At 40.5% G+C, this 13,513-nt stretch overlaps 1 protein-coding gene across 1 annotated transcript in view; it reads left to right on the top strand.

The window, feature by feature from the left end:
* The window catches only part of Muc16 (mucin 16, cell surface associated), a 169,043-nt gene that overhangs the window by 60,424 nt on the left and 95,106 nt on the right, over positions 1 to 13,513 (top strand). The window contains 8 exon segments of the mRNA XM_032910221.1: positions 433 to 471; positions 698 to 760; positions 7,425 to 7,549; positions 7,755 to 7,822; positions 8,822 to 9,000; positions 9,104 to 9,139; positions 12,645 to 12,769; positions 12,991 to 13,058. Of these exon segments, the coding sequence (XP_032766112.1) occupies positions 433 to 471; positions 698 to 760; positions 7,425 to 7,549; positions 7,755 to 7,822; positions 8,822 to 9,000; positions 9,104 to 9,139; positions 12,645 to 12,769; positions 12,991 to 13,058 (703 nt within the window).

The following is a 13,513-nucleotide window of genomic DNA, read 5'->3' as shown; positions in this document are numbered from 1 at the left end:
ATAGAAAAATAAAAAGGATTTACCAAGTATGATTGCCACTGTTTGCAATCATGGTATTTCAAAGATAAGATTCAAGAGTTTCTGCAAGTTTGTGCTCAGCCTGAGTTACAGAGAAAAGTTAAAGCCTGCTTGGCTACAAAATAAGATTCTATCACAAAGAAATCAAAGATTCTGTCTCAAACAATGGTTGGATCCTTCACCATCCTCCCCATCAAAAAGAACACTGTGTGAATATATGTGGCAGAAATTTGAGGGTTGTCTGGTATTCCAAGTAAAATAAAAGTTCAGAAGACCAGAGGTGGTTCTCTTGATGATACTAAGTATTTTCCTGTATAGACTTGAGGTCTCCCCTTGAGGTGTAGCTGGTGGGCCTAAACTATATGAAAAACATGTCTGTCCTCACATCCTTATTCTTTCCTGTTCTCATTGCAGGTTTTACATATATGAGAACCTCTGCTTCCACTCTCAACAGTGAGTACTTAAGAGGCTGATGGTTGTGTTTGCCACACCCTATGGGAACAGTAGTTGATCTATCCCCTACTGAATCCAAGCTCACGAAGAAGAAAAAATAAACAAATTAAAAGCTGGACTCTTACATACCCCCATCATATGACCCAATTTGGAGAGCAACGATGCTCTCTTGTTTCATTGATGTTACCTCAAATAGAATTTTTCACTCCAATCCATTTCTCCTCAGCTCCAGTGACCTCCTCTATGTTTTTCACTGAGACATCCACTGCAAAACCTATCTTCTCTACAGGTAGGTGCCTTCACTCTCCATCTCCTTCTAGGAAACCAACACCTTCAATTTCAAAGGCAGGACTTTGGAGATAATTGAGAGAACTCAGAGTGTTCATGGGTGTTTCCAGTAATTTGAATTTCACAAGAGCCAGAGATTGGCCATCCTCAAATCTCCAGCCATATCAATCTTGGACAATATATTTATTCTGAGGGCCACCTTTTTCTCAACTACCACATGACATATTTATTTAAAACTTCATACTAAGACTCAAATTGTCACTCATTTAATTCTACTATTTGTAGTTCAGTAGTAAACACTTAAGTAACAGGCCCAAGTCCTGGTTTGGATTAATTTTAATGTGTGTGTGTGTGTGTGTGTGTGTGTGTGTGTGTGTGTGTGTGTGTGTGTGTGTGTGTGTGTGTGTACTATGCATCCATGGCTGGCCACAGAGTCCAGAAGAAAGTATCTAAGACCCTATGGTTGGAGTTGTAGACATTCATGAGCCACCAGATATGGGTGCTATAAATTAAACCTGTATCCTCTGGCAGATATGAGGGTTCCAAATAGTGACATGTTGAAAGAAAGGAACAGGAATGGGAAAGCTCAATACCCCAGTGTAGGAAAATGCCAGAGATGGGAAGCAGGAGTAGATGGGTGGAGGAGCACCCTTATAGAAGCAGGGGGAGCGAGGATAGAATAGGGGATTCCCAGAGGGGAAGTCAGGAAAGGGGATAATATTTGAAAATTAAATAAATAAAATATTCAATAAAAAAGGAATGGGAAATAAAGAAAGCAAGAAATAAAACAAAACAATACTAAGACCAAGAGATTTTGAATAAGCTAACAAATTATGACAAGCACATTATTTTAAGAAGTACAAGATCATATATACTGCCTCCAGGAGGTAGTGGGGGATGACCAAGAAGAGAGCTACATCAGGCAATGTTGGCAAAGAGAGCACAGAATACCTCAGATACAGCTGTGTTAGGTGATAATCACAGCCCAGAAAGATGAAACAGATCCCCCAGAATCACAACCTTAACTCCTCCTTACTCTTCATGACCCTTATCCCTACTCTTCAGGTCATTAGAAAGTAAAGAGAGAGAAACTCTTCCATATACCTACAGGTCCTACCCTAATGTCACCTATATGAACTGAACCCTTAGATGAACAGTCCCTTTTTCCCTTTCTGTCCTGCTGACTGTTCAGTATAGTCTAGAGCCTATATTCTAGAGTCAGAATGTGCTCACTAAGTCTGTTCCTGAACAAGGACTATAAGGGTCCAAAAATCCTTGAAGGAATACTCCAGACTCAGATATTATGAAAGACAAATACCATTTATTCTGAAGAAATAACCAGAAAGCAGGGGGTCAATCTTTGTTTGAAATGGCAGCCCCAAACAAAGCAGGAAGTCCTTCTTATGGGAAATGAACTCTCTAGAAAGATTGGTAATCTAAAATTTCATTAGGGGGTGCTAGGAGGTCACAAGTGGTCAGGGGTCTATATTCCTTTGTCATCAACATTTAACCATAGGGCTGCCCAGCATAGGTGGCCCATTCTGAGATAAGATGTTTCTCCACAGGCTGTTCTTTGGGACAAGGTTTTACGACCTTGTTTCTAGACTTTTTTGGTCTGTTCCAGGAGCTGGTGCCTGTGACCTTCTTTCCAAAAACCAGGCCTGGTCCTTACATGGAGAGAAATGGGGTTTATAGATTCATATTTAGGTCATAGAACTAAAATTTCTTTTGTCTTCTCAGGAAAAGGACCCTGAGAAAGACCTGAATCAGTCTGGCACTCCAGATTCTTAGAGAGAGAGAGAGAGAGAGAGAGAGAGAGAGAGAGAGAGAGAGAGAGAGAGAGAGAGACAGAGAGACAGAGAGAGACAGAGAGACAGAGACAGAGACAGAGAGATGGAGAGAGACAGAGACAGAGAGACAGAGAGAGACAGAGATAGACAGAGACAAAGAGGTTGTTGTTGTTATTGTTTTTGTTGTTTTTGAGCTGTGTTACGCATAGATACTTGTACATGCATGCCCATACATGTGGATGCAAAGATCAATGACGAGTGTCATTCTCAACAGCTGACTACCTCATTTTTTGTCATAATGCTTTTAAGTAACCTGTAGCTCATCAATTCTGATTGTCTATTGTCTTAGGGTTTTACTGCTGTAAACAGTCACCATGACCAAGGCAACTGTTATTAGGACAATATTTAATTGGGGCTAGCTTACAGGTTTAGAGATTCAGTCCATTATCATCAGGGTGGGAACATGGCTGTGTCCAGGCATACATGGTACAGGAGAAACTAAGAGTTCTACATCTTCATTTGAAGATTTCTAGAAGAAGACTGGGTTCCAGACAGCTAGGATGAGGGTCTTAAAGGCCATAGTGGCACACTTCCTTCAACAAGGCTACACCTCTAAATAGTACTAGTCCCTGGACAAAGAATATATAAACCATCGCAGCTATTTTCTGGCCAACAAGCTTCCAAGATCCTGCCATCTCTATCTACCTTGTATTGACTTCACAGTTGTGTAGTGTAGCCCCATATCCAGCATTTTACATAGGTAATGAGGATGTGAAATAAGGTCCTCATGTTTGTGAGACAAGCACTGGATTGATGAAACCATCTCCACAGGCCCCTACTCTTCAACAGGAAAAATGAGTACAAAGTATAATATGTATAGATCTGAGGAATGTAGGGTCATCTCAAAGTTTTGGAGCAGGGACTATCGCTACTTCAGCTGAGGTTCAGAATCCCATTCCCATCCTTTTCATATTGGCACTGCCGAGGATTCTAAAAGAACAGACAACATCTTCAACTTATCTATCTTGTTTAACCGTCACTGAATGTGCTAGAGTTTTAAGTTCAAGGACAACACTGAGGAAGAATGTAATTTCAGATAAGAGATTCATTAGAAGGCTAAATATTCCCATGGATAGAAAGCTTATTGATGGCTCTAAAGAGAGATCAGACACATGAGGTAGAGCAAGGATCCTTTCTTATAGATCACAGAAAAGGGGGTTTCATGTAATTAGGTTTTTTCTGGTTGCTAAATGGTCAGTGATGTTGTTTCTCTGTCAGTGAAATGAGTCAATTCAAGCCAGATTTTAAAATGTATGTATAAATTCAGGTTTATTGTGATGCTGCTCTCAAACAGGTTTATTGTCTCCAATGAGCTAGGCAAGAGGGAGAGAGAGAGAAAGGAGTAGACTAGAGAGAAAGCAAGAAAGAATTCTCAACTGAGGTATATTGAATGGCTGAGAAACACGTAAAGAAATGTTCAACATCCTTAGTCATCAAGGAAATGAAAATTAAAACAATCCTGAGATTCTACTTCATACCGGTGAGAATGGCTAAGATCAGAAACTCAGGTGACAACACATGCTGGCAAGGATGTGGAGAAAGAGGAACACTCCTCCATTGTTGATGGGATTGCAAACTGGTACAAATACTCTAGATATCAGTCTGGAGGTTCCTCAGAAAATTTCACATAGTTAATACCTGAGGAACCATCTAAACTACTCGTGGGCATATAACCAAAAGATGTTTCAACATATAACAAGGACACATGCTCCATTATATTCAGAGCAGCCTCATTTATAATAGCCAGAAGCTGAAAAGAACCCAGATGTCCCTCAACAGAGGAATGGATACAGAAAATGTGGTACATCTGCACAATGGAGTAACACTCAGCTATTAAAAAAAAAAATGACTTCATGAAATTCTTAGGCAAATGAATGGAACTAGAAAGTATCATCCTGAGTGAGGTAACCCAATCACAAAAAAAAAGAAAGAAAAGAGAAAAAGAAAAGAAAACAACAACAAACAAACAAACAAAAAATTGTATGCATTCACTTGTAAGTGGATATTAGCCCAAACGCTCAGATTACCCAAGATACAATCCACAGAACAAATGTAGTTCAAAAAGAATGACCAAAGTGTGGATGCTTATGTCATTCTTAGAAGGGGGAACAAAAATATTCATAGGAAGAGATATCGAGAAAAAGTTTAGAGCAGAGACTGAAGGAAAGGCTATCCAGAGACTGCCCAAACTAGGGATCCAGCCCATACACATACAGTCACCAAACCCAGACAATATTGCTTATACCAAGAAGCACATGCTGACAGAAGCCTGATATAACTGTCTCTTGAGAGGCTCTGCCAGAGCCTGACAAATACAGAGGCAGATGCTTGCAGCCAACTATTGAACTGAAAATGGCATCCTCATTAGAGGTGTTAAAGAAAGGATCAAAGGAGCTGAAGGGGTTTTCAACCCCATAAAAACAACAATACCAACCAACCAGAGCTCCCTGGTCCTAAGCCACCATCCAAAGAGAACACATGGACAAACCCATGGCTCCAGCTGCACATTTAGCAGAGGATGGCCTTGTTGGGCATCAATAGGAGGAGAAGCCCTTAGTCCTGCCATGGCTCTGGGAGGTGGGAAGGGGTGGGTGGGTGGGTGGGTGATAGAATATGGTCATAGAAGAAGTGGGTGGGGGGATAGGATAGGGGGTTTATAGACAGGACTGGGAAAGCAGATAACATTTGCAGTGTAAATAAAAAGTTATCCAATAATAAATGAAGAGAGAGAGAGAGAGAGAGAGAGAGAGAGAGAGAGAGAGAGAAGGAAGAAGGAAGGAAGGAAGGAAGGAAGAAAGGAAAGAAAGTAAAGAAAGAAAGAAAGAAGAAGGAAAGGAAAGAAAGAAAGAAAAGAAAGAAAGAAAGAAAGAAAGAAAGAAAAAAAAGAAAGAAAGGAAGGAAAAAAAGAAAGAGCGAGCACACAGAGAGCTGAGGAGAGGAGAGCAAGGGAGAGAGAGAGGAAAAAAAGGAGGAGCTCAAAGTTTCTGAATTATATAGGGAAGAGTCTCTGGGGGAAGGGCTGTCCAACTTCTGTGCTGGAAATTTTATGGTTGGGAGTGGGTTATGCCAGGTAGGGATTGAGAAATGCTGGGAGACCCTGAACACAAGGTCTGCTTTGGTACGTAAAATATACACCATGGTCCCTTGTCCTGAGATCTCAAATCAGTCAGCAGACTATTTCTGGTTCTTAGTTGTCAACAGGCTGCCTCTGATTCCTAAGTGGTCAGCCGTGTGTCTCTGATTACTAAGGGAAGGAAGGAGGGATCTTCTATTGCCTGGAAGAAATCTAACTCATAGGATATGGAGGAAGTGAGGAAATGGGGCATATCTGGTTTTCAAGTATATGGGTTGGGTCACCACTGGTAGTGCTCTAAATATCTTGGAATTTAACATCCTGAGATCTGTGACCTTCCTGGAAGGTCATGATATTCTCCTGGAATGCAGAAACTTTAGGAGTCTATTGTGGGTTTACAGATTCACTGAGAGGCTTTTGTTAAGTGACTTGTCATTTCCATTACAGTGACTGTAGGAAGAAGCTGCTTCAGGTCAGCTTCTCCTAAAGAGCAATGTGGTCTGGATTCTAGCAAACACCTTACTTCCTAGGTTATATCTATCACTGATCACTCTGGGGGAAACTGAAGTTCCACTGGGATCTGTTCCTGACCCTGGACTTTAGTAAAGGAGAAAATACTGAGGCTGCAAAGGATGGACTTGACTCAGGCTGTGCCTTTTAGAGACTATATAAGTATTTAATTCCCCCGTGGCTGAGATTTGCATCTATAAATTTAGCTACACAATAAAATTGCCCACCAGATCAATGGTCCCAATTTAATAACAAAACAAAACAAAAAAGCATGTAAAGTGAAGTATAATACCAATATAACACATAATTTTTTTTTAAATGTAATCTTTCTCTTGTGTAGGTTCCATGTACAAAAGAAAAAAAAGCAGGTTGGCTCACATACACATGTACATGCCTGTGCATGCTGAAGGTCATATCAGATGTTATTCCTCAGGAATGACCCACAGTTTGTTTTTGAGACAACATGTCTTACTATCCTGGAAAGCAGAAGAAGCTGTCTGGCCATTGACCCAGAGGAGTCCTCCTGTTCACACCTCCTGAACACAGGATTTAAAAGGGTGTATCATCACAGCTTGCTTTTTTGTAGATGGGTCCTGGGATCAAGCCCTGGTCCTCATCTTGACTTTTTTTTTTTTTTTTCAGAGCTGGGGACCAAACCCAGGGCCTTGTGCTTGCTAGGCAAGTGCTCTACCACTAAGCTAAATCCCCAACCCTCATCTTGACTTTAGTAACTGAGCTTGGGCCTAATCCTCTCTCTGACACTAAAATATTTCTTAAATTAATTATAACATGAGTGTTAAAATCAGAGGATGATCTATAAGAATTTGCTTTTTATCTCTACTGCACAGGGGTGATGTGAACAAACCCAACTCCTCAATTAAGTGATTATATCCAGTCATCTCACAAAATGGGAACACAATAACCTTATTTTTGAAAAGTCACTTTGTACATGGGTTGCAGAAAAGCAAATTGTACTATATCAAAAACCAGCAAACAAAGATGCATGTTGGAATTTTCTCAACACAGGGTATGACATGATTAGTCTCTGTACCATGATATACTGAATGCCACAGAGAAATTCCACTCATGCTTGATATATAGAAAGTGGTGCCAAATCTACACGTTTCCCTGGGAAAGCCAAATCCTAAAGGAAGATTCTATAGTGCTTGAAGATACTGAATTTCCCAGAGGATCCAGCAGCTCATTGTGTCTTTCTCCCATTCCCACTGTAGTGTCATACTCTCCTCTGGTGCCTTTCACCATCAACTTCACCATCACCAACCTCAAGTATGAGGAGGGCATGAGTCACCCTGGGTCCTGGAAGTTCAATGCCACTGAGAGAATCCTACAAAGACTGGTAAGAGCTCTGTGCAGTAGACGCAGATTTTACAAAGATGGGAGCCACAAATATCAGCTTAGGCCATACCCTGCAAGAAGGTCACACAACCCTTAACCTTGTTTCATAGATTACAGCTTTACTTAGCAATGCTACATTCAGACACCTCAAAAACAGTTGTATTCTTCAGTCCTTGTATTGACAGCCTTCTCCCTCTTCCCCATAGCTGCGGCCTTTGTTAAATAAAACTAGTATCAGCCTCCTGTTTTCTGACTGCAAACTGGCATTGCTCAGGTAAGTCCTAATACACACAAGCCTCAGTGTGTCCCAGATCCAAATGGTACCTTTCTTCCTTTTCTCTTCTATGTTCATTACAATTACATAAATCCAGGAGTCCTAGACTCAGCACCCAAGTTGTCACCTACTCATAAAAGCTCCACTTCAGTTGCCCCCACAGCCTGCAGACCACTAGTTGGTTGTTGAACATTTCCTGCTCATCCATTCTGAATTCACACCTTCATTCCCTCACTGTGGAATAAAGGAAATTTCCTTGGAGCTTTAAATTTTGTCCCTAGGATATCTTTTATAATATTGATATATCAGCATTCATTTTTAACGCAGTGATACATTCTCTGACCAAGCAACTTAGGGGAAAAATGGTTTATTTTAGCATTACGTCTCAAGGAACAGTTTATAATTAATTTCAGGGAAGTCAGAGTAGCTAATGATTGAGACATTCACATCATAACCATAGGCAGAAATAGAGATAAATAAAATTAGGAATGCCCTCTCACTAGTACTCAAATTGACTTCTCTATTCTTGTACACTTCAGAACCCCTAGTGTACAATCAGGTGCTAACCACAATAGGATGAGGAATCCCACATTAATTACCCTCCCTAAGATCATTCCCCACAGGTATGTGTACACATGTTGACACAGTTTGGCACAGTGAAACTCTGCTTACAGGTGATTCAAGATGACAGTTAAAGTTAATAAGCACAGACATTGCTGTCTCTGGTCTTTGCTTTAATTCCCAAATTCACAGCTCTCTTCAAAATGTACCCCCTATTCCTCACACCATGAGAGTGTACACTAATGTCTTGCAGTCAATAAAAAGTATTATTCCATGTCTGCTGAGACTCACAGACTACTGGAAGTCAGTACACTTAGAGAATATAGGCCTTGTGTGTCAGCTCCACAGCAGTCATCTCCGCTCCTCTGGCTGTTTCCTCCCCTGTCTATCACCTTAAGATGCTTCCTATGCATCCTTCTTCTCCTCTGTTCTTCTCAGACCTGAGAAAGATGGAACAGCAACAGCCACAGGAATAGATGCCATCTGCACTTACCATGCAGATCCAACCGCACCAGGTCTGGACAATGAACGGGTATTCCGGGAATTGAGCAATCTGACCAATGATGTCACTCAGCTGGGCCCTTACACCTTAGACAAGAACAGCCTTTACATCAATGGTGAGCAGTGGCAATTTTTGCTCTTGTGAAGAGCATACTGTCTCCCTTCCTAGCCCCTACCTCCTCACCCTACTAAATTCTCACTCTTTTCTTTTCTCTTTAGGTTATACACAGCAGATCCTGTCCAGCACATCCACATGTGAGTATTTTGAGGCTCATTAAGTCTCTCCCATGCTGTAAGTCCCATTCCCATGAAATAAAAAGAAGCAAAAGCCACCATCTGTATTTCTTTCCTTAAGCCTCTATCTTTCTAGATATGAAAAGAAACATATGCTATAAAAATCCTTCAATCTTGCTGGAGGCACAGCTCAGTATAATATTTGCAATGGGTACAGAGTTTGATTCCTAGGAGCTGTTTAAAAAGCTGTGTATCAGGGGAAACATTTTTTTGCTAGCTCTAGAAGAAATAGAGAGACAGGGGGATCTTTGGGGTTTACTGGTCAGCAAATCTAATTGAATTTTGGATGCACAGATCCTATGATATTGGCAGGACAATGAGTAGGTTTCCTGGGAACTAAGCAAGGTGAACAATGATATCACTCAGTTGGACTATTTTACCTTGGACCTAAAATACAAAGTGAGCAGTGCTTGAGAAATAACAATTCTTGAGGGGCTGGGGAGGTTAATCAGCACTAGCTGTTCTCCTAGTACAGCTGGGTTCTATTCCATGAGCTTACAACCATGTGTAACTATAGTACCAAGGGAATGGATGTCCTTTTCTGGCCTTCGTAACTATCAGGCATACACATGATACAAAGACATCCATGTGCACAAAACCACATAAAATAAAATAATTCATAAATAAATTGACACCAGATATTTTCTCTTGTCCTGCATATACAATGTAATACATATACACACTTGCGTATTAAATGTTTCACACCTTTCTGATAGCTTCAAAATAAAAGCATTTTTCATTCTAAACAACTGGTAGACTTTTTATCCATTAATTCTATAGTGAACATTCTTTCTGGCAGTATGACAACTCCTGTTTCCAGTCTTACTGCTAGGAATGTTTCTCAAAAGATGCTTTTTTAATTTCAGCAGGTCAAAGGAGGGATAGAGTAGGTGACACATCTCTAAAGAGCCCAAGGTAATTTCTGGATGACAAGGTATTCTGAGTTTCTGGGGGATTTCTTAGGCATCATACTCCATATCCCAAACATCTTTCTAAAACATTATAAAACCTGTAGGTTGTCAGTGGCTTTAAATCCTTTCCTGGTCCTTTAAAGCATCCAAACCAGCAGGGCTCATAGGTGATAACTGAAAGTTATAGTGCCCATATGTCAAAAACAAATTCAGGAACAGAAGTGGTAGTTCAATAAAGAACTTGCCATATGAGCAGAAGACATGAATTTGATTCCTTATCCCCATGTAAAATTGCCAGGTATGATAGTTAGCACATATAATTCTAGGATCTGGAGGTAGAGATAGACAGATCGATAGACATCCATGGACAGCTAGTGTTGCATAAGTAGTGTACATTATCATTGATAGCCTCTATGACAAGGGAAGTAGGTGATATTTTAGAGGGTGACACCTAATGTGTTCCTCTGGCCTTCACCCATATGCACATATGACATATATATACACACATTCACAACAAGAAAAAATCAGGTCTAATGGAATAGCACACTCTCTTATAGGCTAAGTGTATAGAATACATAAAAACTACAATATATGCCCAGTATTAACTATGAAGCCTGCCACCTACAGATTTGATGGCAAATCCTTAATAATTTGCTGCAATTTTACATTTGTATTCTATTTTCATTCTACTTGCATTGTGGTATAATACTTTATTCAGTGCAAGCAATCATTCTAATATAAGTAAAGAACTCTATATGTAAAGTCCCCAGATGGGACTGATATACAGATGGCCACATATAAACTGATGACTTAGAGAGTAAAGACATTTCCTGCCAAACATGATGAACTGTTTTTTATTCTTGGGACCTACATTGTGGTAGAGCAGACTCAATTCCGGAAAATTTTCTCCGGTTTTCACAACCATGTTTTAACATGTGGCACACACAATCATCAATCAATCAATCGATCAATAACAACAAGTACTTTACTACTGAAGAATTGTTGACTTCAGAAAAGACTGGGTTTTTTTTTTTCTTTTCATTTTTTTTTATTATTATTATTTTCTTATGTACATTTGAGTGTTATTCCTTTCCCGGTTTGCAAACATTTATGGGTGTTCCCCCCAACCCCTCCCCCATTGCTGCCTCTCCCAACAAGTTCACTAGTGGTTCAGTCTTAGGGCTTCCCCTTCCACTGGTGCTCTTACTAGGATATTCATTGCAACCTACGAGGTCAGAGTCCAGGGGTCAGTATGTAAGAAGAACTCTGGTTGGTTGGCATACATATGGGGTCTCGAGCTCCTTCAAGCTCTTCCAGTTCTTTCTCTGATTCCTTCAACAGGGGTCCTGTTCTCAGTTCAGTGGTTCCTGCTGGCATCGCCTCTGTATTTGCTGTATTCTGGCTGTGTCTCTCAGGAGCGATCTGCATTCATTTTGATCTTGAGTTTCATTTGTTCTAGGCATCTAGGGTAATTCAAGCATTTGGGCTAATAGCCATACATACCATGTATGTCTTTCTGTGATTAGGTTAACAGGATGATAGTTTCAGTTCAACCATTTGCCCTGAATTTCACAAAAGTCATTGTTTTTGATAGCTGAGTAATATTCCATTGTGTAGATGTAATTTTCTGTATCCATTCCTCTGTTGAAGGGCATCTGGGTTCTTTCCAGCTTCTGGCTATTATAAAAACTGCGATGAACATAGTGGAACGTGTCTTTTTTTATGTTGGGGCATCTTTTGGGTATATGCCCAGGAGAGGTATAGCTGGATCCTCAGGCAGTTCAATGTCCAATTTCTGAGGAACCTCAGACTGATTTCCAGAATGGTTGTAACAGTCTGCAACCCCACCAACAATGGAGGAGTGTTCCCCTTTCTCCACATCCTCAGCATTTGCTGTCACCTGAGTTTTGATCTTAGCCATTCTCACTGGTGTGAGGTGAAATCTCAGGGTTGTTTTGATTTGCATTTCCTTATGACTAATGATGTTGAACATTTCTTTAGGTGTTTCTCATTCGCATTCCTACTGAAAGCTCTGAACCCCATTTTTTGTTGATTTGTCTCCCTGCTGAAAAAGACTGGGTTTTAAGAAGAAACTTCAGGAAGGAAGGAATTCATGGATAGCTTGCCAACTGGAAAGACAGATATATTTCCTTTCTGCTTGACTGTGAATTTAGCCCCATGCAGCAATCCTTTGTAACTTAGTTGAAGCTGATGTGAGGTTTCTTTTCAAAGAAACTGTGTTTCTTTTTTTTTAAAGATTTATTCATTTATTATATATAAGTACACTGTTACTGTCTTCAGACACACCAGAAAAGGGCATCGGATCTCTTTACAGATGGTTGTGAGCCACCATGTGGTTGCTGGGAATTGAACTCAGGACCTCTGGAAGAGCAGTCGGGTGCTCTTAACCGCTGAGCCATCTCTTCAGCCCAGAAACTGTGTTTCATAGAGCAAAAATCTCCTCAGTGCAAGAACATGAGCACAGCTAGTGCCCAAGCTCAAGTCAGAGAGAAACAATAGCCTTGCTCTGTGTCTTTCTTCCACCTCCTCTGCAGCAGCAGGTCCTGTCCTGGAGCATTTTACTATCAACTTCACCATCATTAACTTAAAGTTTGAGGAAGACATGCGCAACCCTGGATCCAGAAAGTTCAATATCACTCAAAGAACTCTGCAGAGCCTGGTGAGAGTCCTGCACATTGTGCCTAGCACTGCACAGAGGTAAAATCTTTCAGTGCCCCAGAAAGAAAACTCTACCCCTGACTCCAAAATGAAATCTTGCAAGAAGACCTCTCCCATCTCAGACTGACCCCAAGGATGAAATATCTCACCACCGTGCCAGCCTCACTTCTGCCTCACCTCTACCTGCTCATCTTCCCTCACTCTTCTAACCTTCTTCCACAGCTGAGGACATTGTTCAAAAAATCCAGTATTGGAGCCCTGTATTCTAGCTGCAGACTATCCTTGCTCAGGTGGGTTTTGGGGTAAGGAACTGGGATACTAGGCCTAAAAATGTACTCAGTTTCTTTCTTGCTGTCCTTCCACATGGCTTTTGGTCAGGTAAAATGAGGAAGCTCAGATACAAGATGTTTTCAGATTCTACCACCTCCTCCCTCTATTTCACCCTAGTATACGGTATCACAATTTTATTCTTCTTTTTTATTCTGTCTGAGTTTTGATTCCCGTTTTCTGTCTTTGGAATAGAGGATTTTTTTTCTTACACATTCAGATTCTGCACTCTGGTTAATATGAAGACAAAACTTGACATTTCCATTTGTTGATAGTCTTAAATCAAGTTCTCAATTTTCTTGGATATATAAACTCCTCCAATCCTAGGACACAAGAGTAGCAATTTGAGTTTTGTGTTTGAAAAAAATTCGTGACTACATGACTTTTCATTGTCTCAGTCTAGTGGAAATCATTATGC

This window comes from Rattus rattus, chromosome 8 (assembly GCF_011064425.1).
Source record: "Rattus rattus isolate New Zealand chromosome 8, Rrattus_CSIRO_v1, whole genome shotgun sequence".
NCBI lineage: Eukaryota > Metazoa > Chordata > Mammalia > Rodentia > Muridae > Rattus > Rattus rattus.
Note: the sequence above shows the minus strand (reverse complement) of the source record. Positions and strands in the feature narration are given on the sequence as shown.